We start from the raw sequence: 21,054 nt of genomic DNA, 5'->3' as shown, positions 1-21,054 counted from the left end.
CATACAAAAGACAAATGTCTCAGAAATCAAGAATACAGAAATGAAGGACCCCATTTATACCCTCTTCAATGTCATCAAATATTTTATCGTCGTGCGTTTTCGTGTTTGACTAACGAATGTTATATATCAATTAAGAAACTAGGTATAAAGCATCCTTTTGTAGTATAGCTAATCACCACTAAATGTCTCTATCTTGCTATAGCAGTATAGCTGTTTATTTTCTTATAAGGTATTGGAATATTGCATTGCTTGTGCTGTCATGTGCCGTGGTGTAATCGATTTCTGTTTGTATGTAAAAACTAATTCTATCATCTGCTTCATCATTCACAACATTTAAACTCAACAGGAAAACAATTACGGAAACAATCCGGAAAAATTACTTATTGGAACAGCAGATTTTTAACTTCCGTATATTGTCAAGTTTACACACGCAACTGACCAATCAGAGTCAAGTCGATATGTAACATAGTAAAATGTATCAATTTAAAAACAAATTATGGAACAATGTTATTCTTATTTGAAATTCTTGATTAAATCAAGATATTATTTTTCATTGGATAACAAATCTTGATACAAGCTTTAAAGGAGTGTGATTAAAGCTGGTGACTTATTTTAATTTGTCGGACAATAACTGTTTTATTGTAGAATTCATTCAGCTTTGCAACATTAAAGACGAGGCTTTGGTACAGTAAATGTCTTTTAGATTGCAAAATATATATCTTTATCTCCTCCATATTGAAGAGCGGATAACAATTTGATGAAAAGGAACACAAGTGTCTTAGACAGCACAACGTTCTAGAAGTGTCATTAATAGTTCAAGTACAGTTATATTATTATCCCGTCACATACTTTTGATTATCTAATATTTCACAAGTTCAAACTTCGGACAAATACTTTGCCAAGACATGATGAAGGAGGACTATTGCTATCCTAGTTAAAAGTTATATACAATGAAACAAAAAACACCATCTGTTGGTAAAAAGTGACATTGCATTTAATATTTGCTGATCAAACAAAGAAAATACTTATGTTTTATCAATAGAGGAAAAGGAAACCATCTGTAGACCAGGAAAAGTACAAGGTTAACGTACTATTGTTTTAGTGTTAACTTAGAAAAAAGTGCGAGCTGTCAAAGAAATCGAACTGAGAAACTACAAAACGACATATATAGTTGCTTTCAAAACGTGCAGCCTTTTTGCACAATCAATATAATAACATACTTCTTTCCTGTTGATCATTTGTGAGAAGATTTCAAGCTCGTTCCATGTGACTAAAGAAACAATAAAAATAGATACACACATAAAGCCTGGTGTATTTTGGAAAGCCGTCCATTTAAAGATGAAGCACATGCGATTACCAAGACGTGCATCAGCTCCATGCAGTGTGCAGCATCAAGTTGTCAAGGTAATGTTTTATAGTTGTCTCATGCTTTATTGTAAATACTGTTCCGTCACGTGTTCCATATGTAAGGTATGAAGATGAAAGGATGCTCCTAGTTGTGATTTAGGAAGCTACCATTTGATTTTAAGGGGCTATGATGAAAATTTTGTTCTTTTTTATAGTTGTAATCTCTGTCTTGCCTTTTTATTTTTAACTCTATTTTGTCCTGCTTTCTATTAGATTATCCTGACTTATTTTACATAAACTGTCAGCCTTTCTTTTTTTTAGTCAAAACTCCTGTTCTGCCTTTTTATTTCAAATTTCATTCTTGTCCTCCCCCTAAAAATCAAATGGTATATACATTTAATTACAATTTTAGGTATTTGGGTTTTATACCAAACAAACTGACAGAAATTGTATAATCCAACATCTTTAAAAGTTCTTAATTTGGGATTTCATATTTACATGCTGCCCGCTTTGGTTATTTATAGAAGAGTGCCTGTGCCCTAGGCATCCGGTGCTTTTAATTCTACTTGTCGATACCTCAGATCTAGTTACCATGGCGCCAATTATGACAAAAGACCAGTAAAGAACCTATTATAGTGATTCGTACCCGATACTGGACCCTTAGTTTTCTGTTGTTTCTCATGCTCAATTAAAAAATTAATCTAAAGATATAAGTTTTCTTATATTATCAAAATGGTGTTCAAAGAACAGAAAATTAAGAAAAATACGTTTAAACGATGGATATTGTCGACAAAATCTCTAGAATTCCAATTAAAAAGAATGGCTATTTGAACATTGGTAAGAATTACATTTTCAAGTGTGCTTGTAATCGTTTGTTTTTCTTTAATCGTTGATAATTGGCCTTTTAAGAAGTATTCATTGATGAAAAGGAAATGCGTGACCTAATTTTTCTACGTATTTTAAATTATTCATGGAGGAAAAAATGAAGCACACGATTCCTGTTAAAGTTATGATTTGAAAATCAATTATGGTTATTAATTAATCCTGAAACTATATTGATATTCAAACAATGAGTGTTAACATAGAATGCTTGTTGTTCATATTGGCTCTGGACCAGAACGAAGTTCTTTAATTCATATTAAAAATTAAATTTCTATTTCCATTTGAAAAGAAAACAATTACTAAGCAAATCTGATAACGAGCTGTATAGATGATTTTGCATTTTTATTGTAAGAAAATAATGGTTTACTTTTATTCATTTATACACAAATGAATTAATTAGTTTACACACATTACCATAAGCAAAATTAAAAAAAAACACGTTTATTCAGCACAAAACACTGAGAAATACAAGAGGGGCCTGATGGGCTATTTTCGTCATCGGCGCATTTTCGTTATCGTGATCCGTATTTCTACAGATTTTTTTTTTTAATTTCGTGATCCATGATCATGGAAATTAGTTTTCTGTGAATCGTGATTGACAAAAAAATCAACTCGTGAATCGTGATAAGACCCCCCCCCCCCCCCCACACACACACACTTTCAAAATCAGGCCCCTCATACAAGCAGAATACATTGCTCCTTTTTTTACTATTAAAATATACCTTCAAAGAATCATATTTCTTAGAGAAGGACTTGGTGCTTCTGGGAAAAGAGTAAAAAGAAGAGTCTTAATATGGATATGATATTTGCAAATGTTACAAAAAGAAGAAGTTGACAACAACAGATACCGATAAAATATGGTTCAAACTTTCACCTCTTGCCTTTGTGTCTTAGCATTAGTATAAGCATCATTCATGTCTTAATAACGAACTGACAATAATATGTACCTATTTCACTTTTACACATTGTGATTTGGATAGAGAGTTGACTCATTAGCACTCATGCCATACCTTCTTTTATCTATTACATTCTTTAAATTATATTGAAGCCTCCTTCTCTCTGCTTATCTTAACACGCGTTTCGAGGAACAACTACATTTCGAAAATATGGAACAGTTAAATTGTATGCAAATTGCTTTTTCTATTAAGAAGATGTTTAAAAAATATTAATCCGTCGAATTCACTGACAATTACTCAACAATAAATCCAAAACAAGAGGCTCATTAATGTGGGGTGTGTAGGTTCCCTCCCCCTAATGACCTTCATATATGATAATTACATGACAGACTTTTCCCCCTTAAATGCCGACCGGCATGAATAGGATAGGAGAGACTTGTTACAGGTATCACTTCATAACGTGGCTTTCTAGGCCGCATCCCCCTTTTATCAAAAGTCTGTATCCGCACCCGAAAACACACATTTAGAGTTCAACATACGTGAGCTTTGAATAATTATAGATATAAGTTAATATAAATGGTTGTCATGCTCTGAGTCACATCACTTCTCCCAGACTAAACATGTTATCAAATAATTAACAAAGCACTGCCCCAGTTACATCATCAACATCAAATTCTCTCTATGAATGACAGAAAGAGTCAATATCAGATACGTAATACATGGTTAAAAAAAGTAGCTGAAAGCTAGATCATAGTGCATTATCATTTCGGGGTCTACTTCTATAAATGACTATGTGCTAAGGGCTTTTTCTCAATGTTGAAGGCCGTTCGATGACCTACAGTTGTGAATGTGTGTGTCACTTTGGTCTCTTGTTGGGAGTTATTTCATTTGCAATCATACCACTTTTTTTCTTTTTATATATAGAATGATTTATTTGAATTCATAAAGCTTCCATTTAGATTATTGTAGACACTGTTACATATAATAGAGACCTATACTGATTTACTTTTATAAATTGTTATTTGGATAGAGAGTTGCCTCATTGGCACTCATACCACATCTTCCTGTAGCTAAATAGTAACTTTTTTTTTTCAAAAACAACACACAGTATTAGATTGTATTTTACCGTATAGCAAAGATTACTTATATTACATACTTTTTTTGTAATTGAAAATGATAAAGGATAAGAATTGTCATTGTATATATATTTTTAAACACAATATATAGATTTAATCAAAATGTTATGCCAAAAGATCTTTAATACGAAGGATGTATCACGAAGAACATTGAATGGAATTAGTTCCGTCTGCATTGAAGTGGAACAAAAAAAAGCTTCATCCTTGAAAGTCATTGATCAGTTTAGAACAGTGTAAATAATTAAACTTCCTGCGTCATCAAATCCGTCATTTAGTTTTACTTATTTAATGTTCTTTGAAAATGCAAAGTCACAGCTCGAATTTAGTTTTTGAAAACACAGTGATTGATGGATAAAGATGTTATTATCTTTTGAAAGGAAAGATGAGCAAGTCAATATGATCAAATCTAGTAAAGTACAATGTGAATGAAATAACACAGGTTATTGACAAATTTTGTCAAGCATTTAGTTTCAAGTATAATTGAGAATTGAAATGGGGAATATGTCAAAGAAACAACAACCCGACCAAAGAATAGAACACGGCCGAAGGCCACCAATAGTTCTTCAACGCAGCGACAGAGAAAATCCCACACCAGTAGGTTGGCCTCAGCTGGTCCCTAAATAAAAATGTGTCTTAGTTCAGTGAAAAGGGGACTCAATACTAACTCACAAACTAATAAATGAATTAAAATTAATAAAAAAAAACCAACAACATGCAAGACTAACAAAGGCCATAGGCTCCTGACTTGGGACAATTGAATCACCATTTTACATTGCAGTTTGTGTTTGATCAATATTATTGAATTATGGTCAAAGTTTTCATTTGCAGTGTCTTCATCAATACGTATGTAGTATTTCATTTCTGACTTTTGCCACTCGAATCAGCATTCTTCACCAGTGTGTGCTTTGGTCATGACTATATTACGGCCAAAGTTTCCATCATCAGTGTCGTCCTAAATATGCAAACATGAAATATTTGCCACTGGACGTTAAGCATCCAACAATCAATCAATCCATCTGCAGTGTCTGTATCAGTACATATACATTTATACTATATTATGTTGTGAGTTTTGCTTCCTGAATCAGCTATATAAATTGCCGTTTGTTATTTGAATTCAAACAACTGTAAAGTACGTTAGAAAATTTATTCAGATATGCATTTTTTACAAATTTAACCTGTTAATTTTATGCAAATTATACTCGAGACAAATATTGATCTTTAAAAAAAAACAGAACATTATAATTTTAATGACGCTTCGAAGGTACAGAATAACTTATATATGGAAAAAAAGTAAAATCACAAAAATACTGAACTCAGAGGAAAATCCAATAGGAAAGTTCATAATCACATGGCAAAATCAAATAACAAAACACATCAAAAACGAATGGACAAGAACTGTCATACTCCTGACTTGGTAAGGGCATTTTCAAATGTAGAAAATGGTGGATTAAACCTGGTTTTAAAGCGCTAACCATCTAACATCAGTCTCATCAAAATCCGTTATATTTACAATGATGCATGAACTAAACAGACATAATAAATAAAATAGTGAAAATATGGATACAGCAGTCATTATCGTGTAACAATTTTAAAAGGAACAATTCAACAGAACACAAAAAATTTTATCTACAAACACATTCGTTGATTCGCGTGTCTGACGTCAGAAAATTTTATACGTCACATATATTTGCCGTTTAAAGTATATACAATCAATTTTATAATTTCACATGGGCAATGTTAGCATACAGGGTTAAAAAATCAAAAGGTATGTAAGAATTAATTTCAGAAATAGACCGAGATTTGAAATAGTCCAAAAGTTATACAGAATTTATAAGAATCCATTATAATATAGTTCATTCCACTACGCGATTGAATAATTTTGACGTTTGTGGTTCAACGTATTTTCTAATTCATAATAGAAATGTATCATAATGACATGTAATAGAACTGGACAAACTGTTTCATTGAACCTAACAACTGTAATTTTATATTAAAAGTCAACTTAAGGTTTTCGTTTTTCGCCCTTTTTTTTTTTTATCTAAGTTTGATTGGTGGCGATCGCAAAAAAAAACATATTTATTAATATTTTTTACCTATCATTTTTTTCCCATTTAGATACATTCATTACTCTCGGACCTTCATGTACAAATGTTCTATGAATAATAAAAGAAATGTGTCGCCTTAATTGTTCCATTCTTAGACTGAGACTGATATAATACAATATGAAAACTGAAAACAAATTATTTCCAATGTGCTGTAATGACGTCAGCTTAAGTTAATTTGCTTCTAAAGTTGTAAATTGTCACTTTAAATAGCCTAGGACCAGGTGTAAAATGTCTATGTGATTACTCTACAATTTTCATTCTGTAACTTGTCCGTCAGTTGTCAAAGGATATTACGACTTTAATCAATGCCGTAATCCCGAATGGATTGTCGTAATTGGGAAACTGTCGTAAACACTATAATTTCTTTCTGGGGACAAAGTCTTTAAATAAACATTTAATGGTGAAACTATTTATCTACACGTCTTTCACAATATGAATGGTAATGAACAACTTAACTGATTATAAATTCTAATTGGTCGAAGTAGTGGCAGCACCAATATTTACTGCTTACGTGTTCGTCTGTTCATTCATGGGACAAGTTAAGTAAAGTTAAAATTTTAACAATTTTTCTTCTAAAATTTTTAAATTATGATATTTGAACTATAAATGCCTAACATTATCTCTAATTATTATACCTAAAATAAAACATCATCGTCCCAATTTATTTGAGTTTTAGTCGGGCTGGTTTCAAGAGGTTGCCTTGACTTTTTGAACCACATCGAACACTAACTGTGTACAGCTGAAAAAATGAAACAATAAATTTCACTACCCAGATATGTCTAGCCCTTTACAGATATGTCTTGCCCTTTATAAATTTCTTCACTGAATACATTAGTGATTTTGTCTGGAGAAGAAAAACATACTCCAAGGGTACAACAGAATACAGAACTTGAAGAAGGACAAACACTACCATAGTTAAAAGATAAATAATATTAATAAAAAAACTTTGAACAATCCTTCTTAAACTATACAGAAGAGAATAACTTCAAAATCTGTGAATTCTAAAGGTTTGAAAGGTTATACATGGAACCAGGAAAAATTCCCAGATATGATACATCAATTATAATTATTTACAAATTTGAAAAATGTAGTACATATCATCATATATTTGAAATTGTTAACAATAATCTATTGTTTCACTTAACTCATCAAAGTCAGATTGAAGCAACAATACTTATTTTCCCCTTGAATAATCACACGACAACTTCGCTTCAGACGACACCCCAAACTTCCAGCCCGTGCCATCACTGCTACAGCCTAAACAAATAAGTATCATATGGATGTTTATGCAGCTCGTTGATTGTTGGTTGCTTTACGCCGCATGAGCAATAAAAGGCTACAATGTATATCGCGGCGATATGGAGCTCGTGATACAGTTTTCCCCGTCGTCTTGTTTTTGACATTGATAAGTACAAATCTAGTAAAAATATAAATATAGCGATAAGAAGTTTTGGGAAAATCATAGATATTTATCTTTATTTGCAGTCAAAACGATCTCTGAGCCTTGATGACATAGAAGAACTGAATGAAGATCAGAAACAAGGTACGTCTATCGGCAAATGACCACATTAAGGGTTTACAATAAAACTAGCATAACATTTACCTAATCTTAATAAGCAACCCACACACGATGGATTATAACTTAAACATACTTTTCTAAGTATGTTATATGAGTAACACGAAGGGTGTTGCATGTAGAGCAGGATCAGTTAACCATTCCGAAGCCCCTGACATCACCCCTGGATATTGATGAGTTCCGAATCTCCTGACATCACCCCTGGATATTGATGAGTTTCGAAGCTCCTGACATCACCCCTGGATATTGATGAGTTCCGAAGCTCCTGACATCAGCCCTGGATATTGATGAGTTCCGAAGCTCCTGACATCACTCCTGGATATTGACGAGTTCCGAAGCTCCTGACATCACCCCTGAATATTGATGAGTTCCGAAGCTCCTGACATCACCCCTGGATATTGATGAGTTCCGAAGCTCCTGTTATCACCCCTGGATATTGATGAGTTTCGAAGCTCCTGACATCACCCCTGGATATTGATGAGTTCCGAAGCTCCTGACATCACCCCTGGATATTGATGAGTTCCGAAGCTCCTGATATCACCCCTGGATATTGATGAGTTCCGAATCTCCTGTCATCACCCCTGGATGTTGATGAGTTTCGAAGCTCCTGACATCACCCCTGGATATTGATGAGTTCCGAAGCTCCTGACATGAGCCCTGGATATTGATGAGTTCCGAAGCTCCTGACATCACCCCTGGATATTGACGAGTTCCGAAGCTCCTGGCATCACCCCTGAATATTGATGAGTTCCGAAGCTCCTGCCATCATCCCTGAATATTGATGAGTTCCGAAGCTCCTGACATCACCCCTGGATATTGATGAGTTCCGAAGCTCCTGACATCACCCCTGGATTTTGATGAGTTCGTGCTGCACAGTTTTTCGATTTCTGTGTCGTGTTTTGTTTAATTTGTGATTTCAATACATACATCAAACTTCAATCGGATGTAGATGTAGGTTTGCAGCATAGAAAATAATAGGCAAATATTGTTGGGAAAAAAGGACTCCAAAACAATGATAGAGAATGGTTAGCTGCTGATTTTTTTTTTTATAAAATAGTAAAAAAATGACCCAACAAAAAAATTTAAGGAGTATTATAATAATTAGCTGCTTAAATGTAAAGAATAGTGAACATTGGACAAAAAGTATAAATGATAGATAAAAATGGCATAAGAAATTAAAGAATATCGAAATGGACGATACCATCCAGACCTCCACGAAGGCTATTGGTCATCAAACAAGAAGATTCAGTATCATATTTGATATACTGTTCCTACTACTTACATCCGACAATCACTCCTTAAATTTCTTACTTGCAATTGTCTAATAGTATTCCTCTTTATTTGTAATTGTGTAGTCAGTTTTAATATTACTTATTCATTGCACGAAAGACGTGACTTAAAATCTTCTTATTGAATTATAGAATATAAATCTTTACAATAGCATTAGAATTCTCAAAGGATGTTTTTTCAATAGGTATAAATGAATAGTTTCAATCGTTAATCTAACATAACAATTCCCTGGACAAATTTTATGTACATTTGCTACAATAGAAAATCAAATTATGGAGTTTCTTCCGCTTTACTTATGTCTGTTTTACTCCCAGAAATTAGACGTTTCATCACAGAAAGTAATAAATGAGTGTCTATTCTTGGAGCAATTTCGAACTCCAAGACATTCAAGTATAAACCCTAAGGAGTATAAAATAAGTAAATTTGTAAATTGTGTGATTTATCTATATTTTATATGTCGGACGATAATATCGGTACATTTTACCAAAAACTCAATGTGGTGAAGATTTAAGATTAAGTAAAACTAAAGAAGATTTTACATTTTTTTCTAGTCATACCTACCGCATGCATTGCTAGATAGTACGATTATCTTTTTACAATTTAATTAATTCATTAAAAATAAGATAGTAAATGGAACTTCTACAATGTGTTATTTACAAAAATCTGATAACCTGAGTCCTAACCTGGTCTGTAAAAATAGATACACGTACTTTATTAAAATCATGCAGACTATGTGCAGAAGTTGTATCATTACAATCACTTATAATGTATACACTTTTTGTACAAGTCAAAATTTTGACGCCAGGTGATTTGAGTTGGTCTTTAATGATATATTATTTGATAAAAAAATTTACTCGTAAACATGTATTACTATAAAGCTTTTATAAGTGGCCTCTTTGATAAGAAGCTGCGAATGAGGACATACTTGGGGATAAGATTCTATTTCTTTTCAAATTTTTCTCATGTACCAAATTTGAAGTTCCCTAGATGTTTTATAATGTCCTTATAGAAACTTTCAAATTGTATCAGTGTATAAGACTGCAACATGTATAATATATTTGTCAGATCTGAAGGAGGCTTTTGGCATGTTCGTTTCAAGGAAAGGGAAGATGTCAGCACGAGACCTTGGTTCTTTTCTACGATGCCTCGGATGGAATCCGTCGGAAAGAGATCTGGAAGAAGCGAGACAAGAGTTAGACGTCGCGGGTAAATATAAATAAAGACAAAATAGAAAACAGTTATGGCTGCTAATACAAATTGATTCATAAACGTTAACTATTACATGGTAACATTTAATCAGATTTAACAGACGAGCGTTGAAACAGTCGGAAAAACATTTACTTAACTTCAATGTATATTTTTCTTTCAAGGTATCATATTTTCTTGTCAGTGTCCCCCGGACCGTTTTAAGGCATCAGTTCAAGGATACCCGAGATAATTACCAGCCCAGTATACACTAATTCTGTAAAGAAATGAACTATGATTGATATTGTCATATTTATAAATGTTTTAAAATAATTGACGTTGATCATTGAAGTTAACTTATTCATTGACATTAACTTGTTCATTGACGTTAACTCATTACTTGACGTTAACTCATTCATTGACGTTAACACATTCATTGACGTTAACTCATTCATTGACTTTAACTCAATCATTGACATTAACTCATTCATTGACGTTAACTCATTCATTGACGTTAACTCATTCATTGACGTTAACTCATTCATTGACATTAACTCATTCATTGACGTTAACTCATGCATTGACATTAACTCATTCATTGACGTTAACTCATTCATTGACATTAACTCATTCATTGACGTTAACTCATTCATAGACGTTAACTCATTCATTGACATTAACTCATTCATTGACGTTAACTCATTCATTGACATTAACTCATTCATTGACGTTAACTCATTCATTGACATTAACTCATTCATTGACGTTAACTCATTCATTGACATTAACTCATTCATTGACGTTAACTCATTCATTGACATTAACTTATTCATTGACGTTAACTTATTCATTGACATTAACTCATTCATTGACGTTAACTCATTCATTGACGTTAACTCATTTCATTGACGTTAACTCATTCATTGACGTTAACTCATGCATTGACGTTAACTCATGCATTGACGTTAACTCATGCATTGACGTTAACTCATTCATTGACATTAACTCATTCATTGACGTTAACTTATTCATTAACATTAACTTATTCATTGACGTTAACTTATTCATTGACATTAACTCATTCATTGACGTTAACTCATTCATTGACGTTAACTTATTCATTGACATTAACTTATTCATTGAAATTAACTTATTCATTAACATTAACTTATTCATTGACGTTAACTCATTCATTGACGTTAACTTATTCATTGACATTAACTCATTGATTGACGTTAACTTATTCATTGAAGTTAACTCATTCATTGACATTAACTTATTCAGTGACGTTAACTCATTCATTGACGTTAACTTATTCATTGACGTTAACTTATTCATTGACGTTAACTCATTCATTGACGTTAACTTATTCATTGACGTTTACTCATTCATTGGCGTTAACTCATTCATTGACGTTAACTTATTCATTGACGTTAACTCATGCATTGGAGTTAACTACGGACTTTGAACAACACTGAGTCACAATTCGAGTTTTCAAAACGTTTGCAAAGTTATAAAAAAAAAAGCGATGTAAAGGTTACAGTTTCTTCTTTATCTCTTCTTAATTTTCTTTAATATCATTTCATAAAAATAAAAACTAATCTAAGGATTCAGTTATTGGAAAATATCCAACCTGTGACCAACAGAACGACTAATTCACTCATATTGAAATTCGTGAATTGATGTGCTTTTCAGTAATCGACCTTTGAATTCTTTGATTAGTTATTCTAAAATCAGCAAAACCGAAAATAAGCAGGACCATTATTACAGCGCCGAATTAGCTTTCTCTAGCACTCTAGAATTGACAGGTGAAACCTAATTTCAATGAATTAAGTTATAGTTTTTGACCTACTTTTGTTTTGGACAATAACCCAGAAAAGATATATAAAGCACGGAATTCAAAAGCAAACAAGTGTCTATGTCATATGATAATTGCTAAATTGCCCAAAGTCAAATATACAATTTAAGTTGTGTTTATATTTAATATATAATAACAATGTTCTGTCATTTACATCGTAATGTCATAGAAACATGTCAAAAATGTTAAGTAGAATGTATTGAAAACTGTAGAATAATTACGTATCATACGCATTATAGAAACACTGTTGATATTCCGAATGTATTTGTGAGAGTTCACGTAAGCTTGAGTTCAAACAAAAAATAATGGACACAAAAATGTCTTCAAGTACTGGATAGATGAGCGTAATTTCTGCATATGATGAAGTAGACTTTTTGCGTTCAATCGCTCCAACATTTACCGATAATCCACAAGTTACTTTCATTTATATAAGGAGTTCATCATGAAAAAAACGTTGATGACGTGACAAAATTGTGTCTATTAGCTGATAAACAAACCTTTCATTCAATGAAAAGACGTGCTAATTTTAAAATCGAATTATTGTGCAATGTGACAGTTAAACAGTTAATAATCAATGATATTAAGATTAAAAAGAACGCACTCTTCAAAACTCCGATTTGGATTACGAATTGAAATGCAATCTTGTCTAGTTAAAAACAAGCAACACGTCCAGAAAAAAGCATTTTTTTTGTAATACTTTGAAATGTAGTTGCTGTTATACCTTTAACCCAACGGATGCAACATGTTCATGTTAAGCAGGATCTACTTACCCTTTACGGATCACCTACGATAAACCCGTCCCCCCCTTATTTTGGTTGCGTTCGTTATGCTTTGTTTTAAGTTTTCTATGTTGTGTTTTAGTGTTTTATGTACTGTTGTTTCTCTGATTTTCTTCTGTCTTTATGTAGCCATAGCGTTGTCAATATAAAAAAGAAGATGTGGTATGATTGCCAATGAGACAATTCTCCAAAAGGGTCCAAAATGACATAGAAATTAACAATTATAGGTCACCATACGGCTTTCAACAATGAGCAAAATCCACACCACACAGTCACTTTATAAAAGGTCCCGAAATGACAACGTCAGTATATTTTGACTTGTGAGTTTGAATGTCCCTTTGGTATCTTTCACCTCTCTACAACATATAGCATACTGCTACACGACGTATAAAAATGCCTTTGAAAATTCATTATCCAATTTAAGACCAACGTTATTAGTTTGCATACTTTTCAAAAGATTTCTTAACTTCCTTATAGGTTTAAAGATAATCTATTTAGGCACGAAAACTGATGTGGTATAGAAAATTGTCAATACTAATTAAGGACACTAGAACCTGGAACAATATTACCGCGGGAACCAGTAGCTAAGAGTACAGCACGCACTTGTTTGTAATTAGATATTACGCTTAGTATTTGTAAATTGGAATCTGATATCTCTATTGATGTTTAAATTAACTAAATATATGTTAAAGTAAAGTCAGCACGTCTTTATGAAAAACTCATCAGTAATCAATGGATTTTAACTATATAACCATGTCGATGTTAAATATATTGCAATATCTCAGTAAAGTGCATTGTCGGTCACAATATTTTCCGATCTTAATATGAGTCTATGAGGTCAAGTTTACTGTACTTTTTAAGTACTGGCTATGAATCACAGTAAGAATATGTTTTGGCGATTTGTGGTAGAAAAGATCCACGAAAGCTTTATACCTTTGTGAACAGAGTATTAGTTACTAATACAACAATTCATTAACTGTATATAACCGAAATATTGATTCTAAGACTTAAAAATGCAGTTTTTGTAGTATTTCTGCGTTTATTGATTTTGCGTTTAAACAATGCAGTTTCTAATATTTACCTAAGCTAGGTCAGGTGAAAGTTTTAATTATATGATGCTAGCGATAACTTTAACGATTTCATCTAACTTTCAGCAGTAGATTTCGATAAGCCTTATAGAACAAAGTATTGCAATGAGCATGCAACTATATACTTTAAGTATTGAAGCACTTGTAACAATCTGCGTGAGGCTCTTGATGCGTGCTTACACTATATACATTGTCTGTATTCTGTCATGTCTAGAATAGCAAAAAGGAAAATCACAAAAATATTGAACTCCGAGGAAAATTCAATCGGAACGTCCCTAATCAAATGTCAAAATCAAATGACAAAACACATCAAAAGAATGGACAACTACTGTCATATTCCTGACTTGATACAGGCATTTTCAAACGTAGAAAATGGTGGATTGAACTTGGTTTTATAGCGTTAACCCTCTCACTTTTACAACAGTCTAATGACTTCGTTCCAACATTTTACTGAAATTAGCAAAATATAAAATTTTGATTACAAATTCAAGTATAATATATAACTACGAGTTGGATCTTTTATTGATTTTTAAAATGTTTTTTGCTCCCTTATTAGTTTTGAATTTTTAGAAGACCAATACTTTAAAATTATTTCAACTCAACAAGATAGGACAGTGAAATTTTACAAATGTGTGTTTGTTTTTTTACAAACTGTAATTATCGTTCATATAAGAGTAAATGCAATTCTAGTTTACATTTCCCCCCCTTAAAAATATAATGCGCCTAAATAAACCGTTAACTGTTCCTTACTTGATTACACATCAGCAGGGACGGTATATTTATCTACGATTTTTGTGTCAAAGTTATCTGAAATGCTGTTCTATTCTCTGTAATAATTTTCAATATTTGTGAATAAACATTGATGCTAGTAAAGCCTAGTATGCATACAAGAAAGTAACCCATCAACCCCAACAAAAGACATGTATAAGTCAACATCCGTCAAATGACCTCGATTCCACTTTAAACATAATGTCCTTAATCAACTACAATCAGTAAATACTCGTGTCATCCTACATTTAGAACGAGTTATCATGAATATTGTATAATTGTCAATACCTTTGATCAGATTGTAAACTTTCAATGGTATTTTAACACGCGATTTAGTTCATGTTACCCAGGTTTTTGCATTTGTTATTTTAAGTAGATTGTTTTTATCAATGTTTAGCAGGGCATCATATTTAGAAGTTATAAAATGCAAAAGGGAGTCAATTTGAAAGGTATCTTTAAAACTAACTTTTTTAAAACGAATTCCAGATTACATTTTTTTATTTCGGCCTTGCATTGTCTTTGTTAAAATGTCATAATTCAATGAGCTCAACAATGACGCATGTGCTGGTTGCCATCAACAATTATCTAGGACAATATATGCGTATAAATAAACAAGTAGTAGGGAGCCATACTGAAAAACTCTATTTTGGAGATACAAGTATGTTACAAATTAATAATATTTTATATAAATACATGCAAACGAGAATAGATGTCGTGCTTAGTCTAATTCTGTCAAATTTACACTTATTGGAACATAATCTAAGCATGAGCTCCTGCAGTTCGAATTCATTGTCACATTGTATCGTTTCAGCAAGTGGTCGTCTGACATTTGCGGAAGTGGAAAAGTTTGTCCGGAAACGTGGTGGGATTTATACAAAATCAGAAGAAGAATGTGACATCATTGAAGCGTTTAAAGTCCTTGACAAAGACGGCACTGGGAAGATATCGATTCGCGACTTCCGGCGTTGCATGACGACTTTAGGAGATAAAATGTCTGACGAGGAAGTTGAGGAAATATTGCACTTTGCTAAAACAAAAGATGGAGAGTTCATAAACTACGCAGGTAAATACTTAGTATTCTGTTGTATTGTAATACCTTCGACTTACAGTAGCTCACTGTAGTAAGAAGTAAAGAAATTTAAAAAGCATGCTTGATGAAAGGAACAATGATCAACAATAGCTCACAATTAAGAATACATGTTTATACCGTAACAGAACTCTGGAAAATGTTAAAACTCGACACTATAAAAAAAACAACTAAGATGTGGTTCGATTGACAACAAGACAACTAACAACCAAAACAAGAATACTATATATACAAGTTATCGTACTGTTTTCGAATGAATAAAACACATACCGTCTTAGTAAGCAGATTGCAAGGTCCCGATATTGCCCGGGTGTTGTCATAATGTAAAACCATTTAAACAAGAAAATTATCGGCATTATTTACTAGTATTAAAAAACAATAAACTTGAAACAAGTAAGGCAAACACTTTGTGGACAGTTGTTTCATTAGCAATCATACCACATCTTTTTTTTTATATTGAAAACTTTTGACGCCAAAGACCATAAAAGATTTTTGTCAACATCAAAGTCAACTAGCCAATCATTAATATCATTTCGAACTCCCGGTTTAAAAACTTATGTCCAGAATACTAGTATGAATAGTATATAAACTATGTATCGTTGACGACTTCATGTATATATGTCGATCGGAAAGAGTAGAATGGCAAACATTGTACCAGTTACAAGTATTTCATTTATCGTGAGTGTCAAATCTATAATTTAAAAGTAGAATTATTGGTTCGAATTGAAGACAAGAAATCGCACGTTTTGGTTTGCTCCGAGAAAAACCAAGGTCTTCTTCTTTCAGTTTCTATCGATCCTTCAATTATTGAAGATTATTTGACGGGATCCTTCAATTACATTGTATTGACAATTATTCGCCGGGTCTTTTCAGAGACTCAAAACCAATTACAATATTACAGTATAAAAAGCAGCTGCTTTCTCGAAATAAATCAAAGCCTGGATGATGGAATTAAGGATGCTAGCAACATTTTGTAATTATTTATAGAACAGTTAAAAGAATTACCCATTAAATATTAACGTCTCTTGATTAAGGGAATGAGCACGGCTGTTTTCTTCTTTCTAAAGTCAATATAAACAGTGCATCAAGTAACTTCGTATTTTATGTTTTCTGGTATGTGGGTCCGTGCGTTCGTTCGTCGTACCGTCCTTCCGTCCGTCGGTCCCACTTCAGGTTAAAGTTTTTTGGTCAAGGTAGTTTTTGATGAAGTTGAAGTCCAATCAACTTGAAACATGTGCCCTATGACATGATCTTTCTAATTTTAATTGCAAATTAGAGTTTTTACCCCAATTTCACGGTTAATTGAACATAGAAAATGACAGTGCAAATTTCAGGTTAAAGTTTTTGGTCAAGGTAGATTTTGATGAAATTGAAGTCCAATCAACTTGAAACTTAGTACAAATGTTCCCTATGATATGATCTTTCTAATTTAAATGCCAAATTAGAATTTTTATCCCAATTTTACGGCCCCCTAAACATGGAAAATGATAGTGCGAGTTGGGCATCCGTGTACTATGGACATATTCGTCTTATTTATTAACCTAAAGTTCTAATGATCCTCGAATATTTTGCTATACCGAACTAATGACCATCGAATCCTCGGATATACCGAACTTAAAACATCTGTTGTTTACTATTTTTTCAGAAGTCAATCTCGTAAGTGCATCAAGTGATTTTTTTTATATTTAGTCGACCTAATGATCCACCCATCTTTTGATATGCCGAACTAACGATTCTCAAATCTTTTGCTATGCAACTAAGATTTTTTTCTACTAATTAACTTTTATTCCGTTTGTCATCTATGTTTATCGTACTGAAAAAAATCCTGATTGAAAAATCTTTAAAACATTGCACTTCTAACATTCCAATATATAAAAATGAAATATGAATAACCTTAAGACATTGGATGTTAAGTTGTCAAATAATTAATATCACATCTTGAGCAATCACCCTCTATCCCCATACTTTAGATTAATTTGTTCTTTTTCTTGGAAAAAATCTCACGACCTAAGCCCCAGTCCATCAATTTTCTGTCAAATTGGTTCAATATTATTTATAGGCAAAGTGATTTTCATTTTCAATGTCTGGTTATTAGGGTTAAGTTAATTTGGGAGGGGGTATTGATGGGCTTAACAGATTATAGAAAATGATGAGGAAAAATAGAGAATAATGAGGGGGAAATTAGAAAAAAAATAATTGGATGCTAAAAAACAAACACGTATCGGACTTATATGTGACAATACAGAACCAAAACCCCTTATACAGCCAGAGAAAATATGTGTTGAATTCATGACGCTCCTTTGGCATATAATCGCATCAATTAATTTCAACCCTAAACATTATCACATTCTATTGGGTTTTTTTCAGAATTCTTTCAAAAGTGTCAGGATTATAGTTCCGATGAAGGTTGACAATAAACGAGAACCACAATTGTTTACAAAGATCAATCTTTGTCCATATCGACAACCAATTTTCATGTCCGTTGGAAAACGAATACAGTTGGACTGGTTACTTAGAGTAGAAGACTTTACACGTAGAGGAGACATATTTGTAGTGGAACCAGTAGACCGGAAGTTTAGACGTACAAACATCGACCATTTTTGTGCTTTTATAACATTAAATTTTGTACAAACTGCACTGAATACATTTTGTACAATTGCATTTTGCCATTTTCCAAGTTTACACTTGCCAATTTTATTGTACTTAATCAACAGTATTAATTTACATGATTTATTGTTTTAAAGAGTTACAATTCATGACTAAAAATGCAGTATAAAAACTTTGAGCTATTATATCTCGACCGAATAGTCATAGATTTCCGAATCTTTGGAAGCATGCTCTAATGAGTTTTATTTTTCAAAACGTTCTTCTAATAAAAATGTCGGAAATTATTCCATTTCAGACCACCCGTTAAGGAATATTTTGAAATTTCTTATTCAGAAAGAATTGATTTACTTCTAATCTTAATGGTTGTATAATTCGCCGTTTCGGAATCTAACGCATTCTGGGAAATATTTTCAAAAGTGTACACCAAAGCGTTGTGATTGGTTAAAATAGTTCTAAACAATTGAAATTCAACCAAGAAATGACGTTTTTTTTCCATTTTGGGGCCCCAAACAGTGAAAACTACCCATAGTCCTTTAGATTTTTAAACGGTCAATTGTTAATGATAATTTCGTATAATACAGCATATTTCAGATTAAGGGACAAACTGGATAATGATAAACCATACCTTCTAACATGTAATGGCAAACAACAATTTGTTGTCATTTAAATAAATTAATCAAAAGAGTATTGATTTTCTTGGTTAACCATGCACTTTCGTACTATTTCAAATTAATCAAATGGGAATAAAGAAACCTTCCATATACATTATTCAACTTTAATGTTGCAAGTTGTGTGTTTACGTAGTAATGCATGACTCATTTGAATGCAATAGATTATATAGAGAATGAAATGTTTTCTAGAAGACGACAGGATCAGTGGCGGATCCAGCCATTTTATAAAAGAGGGGGGGGGGGGGTCCCAACCAGGAGTAAAGGTGGGTTTCAAACGATATGCTCCCATTCAAATGCATTGATCGTCCAAAAAAAGGGGGGTTCCAACCCCCGGACCCCCCCCCCCCCCCCCTGGATCCGCCACTGAGTGTTCCATTTTGTATCACGATTTTTTCACATCGAAACAAAGGCAAACATATAGGCCAGTAACGAAATCAAAATATTTGTTTTATACTTTTGTTTTGTTAGGGTAATAATTAGCGTTGAAACAAATATTATATGTCAGTTATTAAACAATGATCTCCTTCATGCCTGCATGCATGATTCTGCAACTACATGTAAGTTAGTAAACTTATTAAGAAAGAAACACACGCTATTACAAGCAAAGTACAAACTGTGTCCTAAAAATATTATCAAAGTTGAGAGACCATTTACTAGATCACATTTTCTTCAAGGTTGAATTAAAGGTTATTTATAAATATAATGACATTCCATTGAGTATTTGTATCATAAAAGGGGATAATATGAATAACAAGCACTCATAACACTCAGATATTACATTCCTCTATAATTAGCATTTTCCAATATCAATACTTAAGTTGATTCATTGATTTAAGACGTTCTATTAGCGATACTTCCACGAATATAAGGTGTCTCCCGATATCTTGGATTGTTAAATAGCAGAAAGCATTTGGTCAATATCTTAAATGACATATGCAAATTTTGATTCAAAAATGCTATTTATTTGAAAAACCTTGCATCATTATGAAGAAAATGTGCGTTTTATCCTATTGAGAGTTTTGACAAATGTTTAAATTTATTTGATTCAATTAATTTTTTCAAATAAGGCATATAAACGGAGATTACCCAAAAAGTTAAAATTTCTAAAGGAATGGGTTTTCAACATTAATTTTTTAATCTTTATAAAATATGGCAATTTTAAATAAGCCTTAACTTTTTAAAAAGCTCCTAGACTCATACTTTCAATATACCTAAAAAAAAAAACGCATGGTATCAGCAACAATTCGAAGAAGATTAATAAGTATATTTTTTTTATTTTCGACTGTACAGTATTTTTAAGTCTCCACTCTGCTTAAATTAGTGGTTTCGTACATTTGTTAAAAAAAATAAGAATAAATATTTGAACGTCATTTGTAATTTGTTTTTTCAAACTTTTAGAAAATGTATAAACATACAAGATAAAAATGTTATATTTGAGATATTAGAATCTTGTTAATTGCATGTCTTATTTAAATATTTAGTATGAACAAAATGTATATATTTATAACTTTTTTTCACACTTTCACATTTTTAATACAAATGCTTGTAATAAAGATTACCAGTTATTGTTTCATTATTCTACTTGAATTGTATATTCAACATCCAATGTAAAATATCTCAAGAAAACCACACAAAAAGACAAATAAAGATAAGACAAAAAGAAAAAAAAAAGAACAAAGTTAACACATGAGGGTAAAGTATGAACTTATGACTTTTCGAAGCAAATTTATACAATTTTTAGCTTTTCTCAGTTATGGCGGTTTTTTTCCTTCGACTAAT

The 21,054-nt window shown here is 32.2% G+C and overlaps 1 protein-coding gene across 1 annotated transcript; it reads left to right on the top strand.

Moving 5' to 3' along the window:
- The first annotated feature begins 322 nt into the window (after positions 1 to 322).
- Positions 323 to 20,840, top strand: LOC139497908 (uncharacterized). Its single transcript, XM_071286152.1, has 5 exons — positions 323 to 1,404; positions 7,852 to 7,909; positions 10,298 to 10,438; positions 15,722 to 15,973; positions 18,365 to 20,840. The coding sequence occupies exons 1-5, from the start codon at positions 1,339 to 1,341 to the stop codon at positions 18,406 to 18,408; spliced, it is 561 nt and encodes a 186-aa protein (XP_071142253.1). The 5' UTR covers positions 323 to 1,338; the 3' UTR covers positions 18,409 to 20,840.
- The last annotated feature ends 214 nt before the right edge of the window (positions 20,841 to 21,054 follow it).

Source organism: Mytilus edulis, chromosome 12, assembly GCF_963676685.1.
Source record: "Mytilus edulis chromosome 12, xbMytEdul2.2, whole genome shotgun sequence".
Lineage (NCBI taxonomy): Eukaryota > Metazoa > Mollusca > Bivalvia > Mytilida > Mytilidae > Mytilus > Mytilus edulis.
This window is presented reverse-complemented; position numbering and strand designations above follow the sequence as displayed.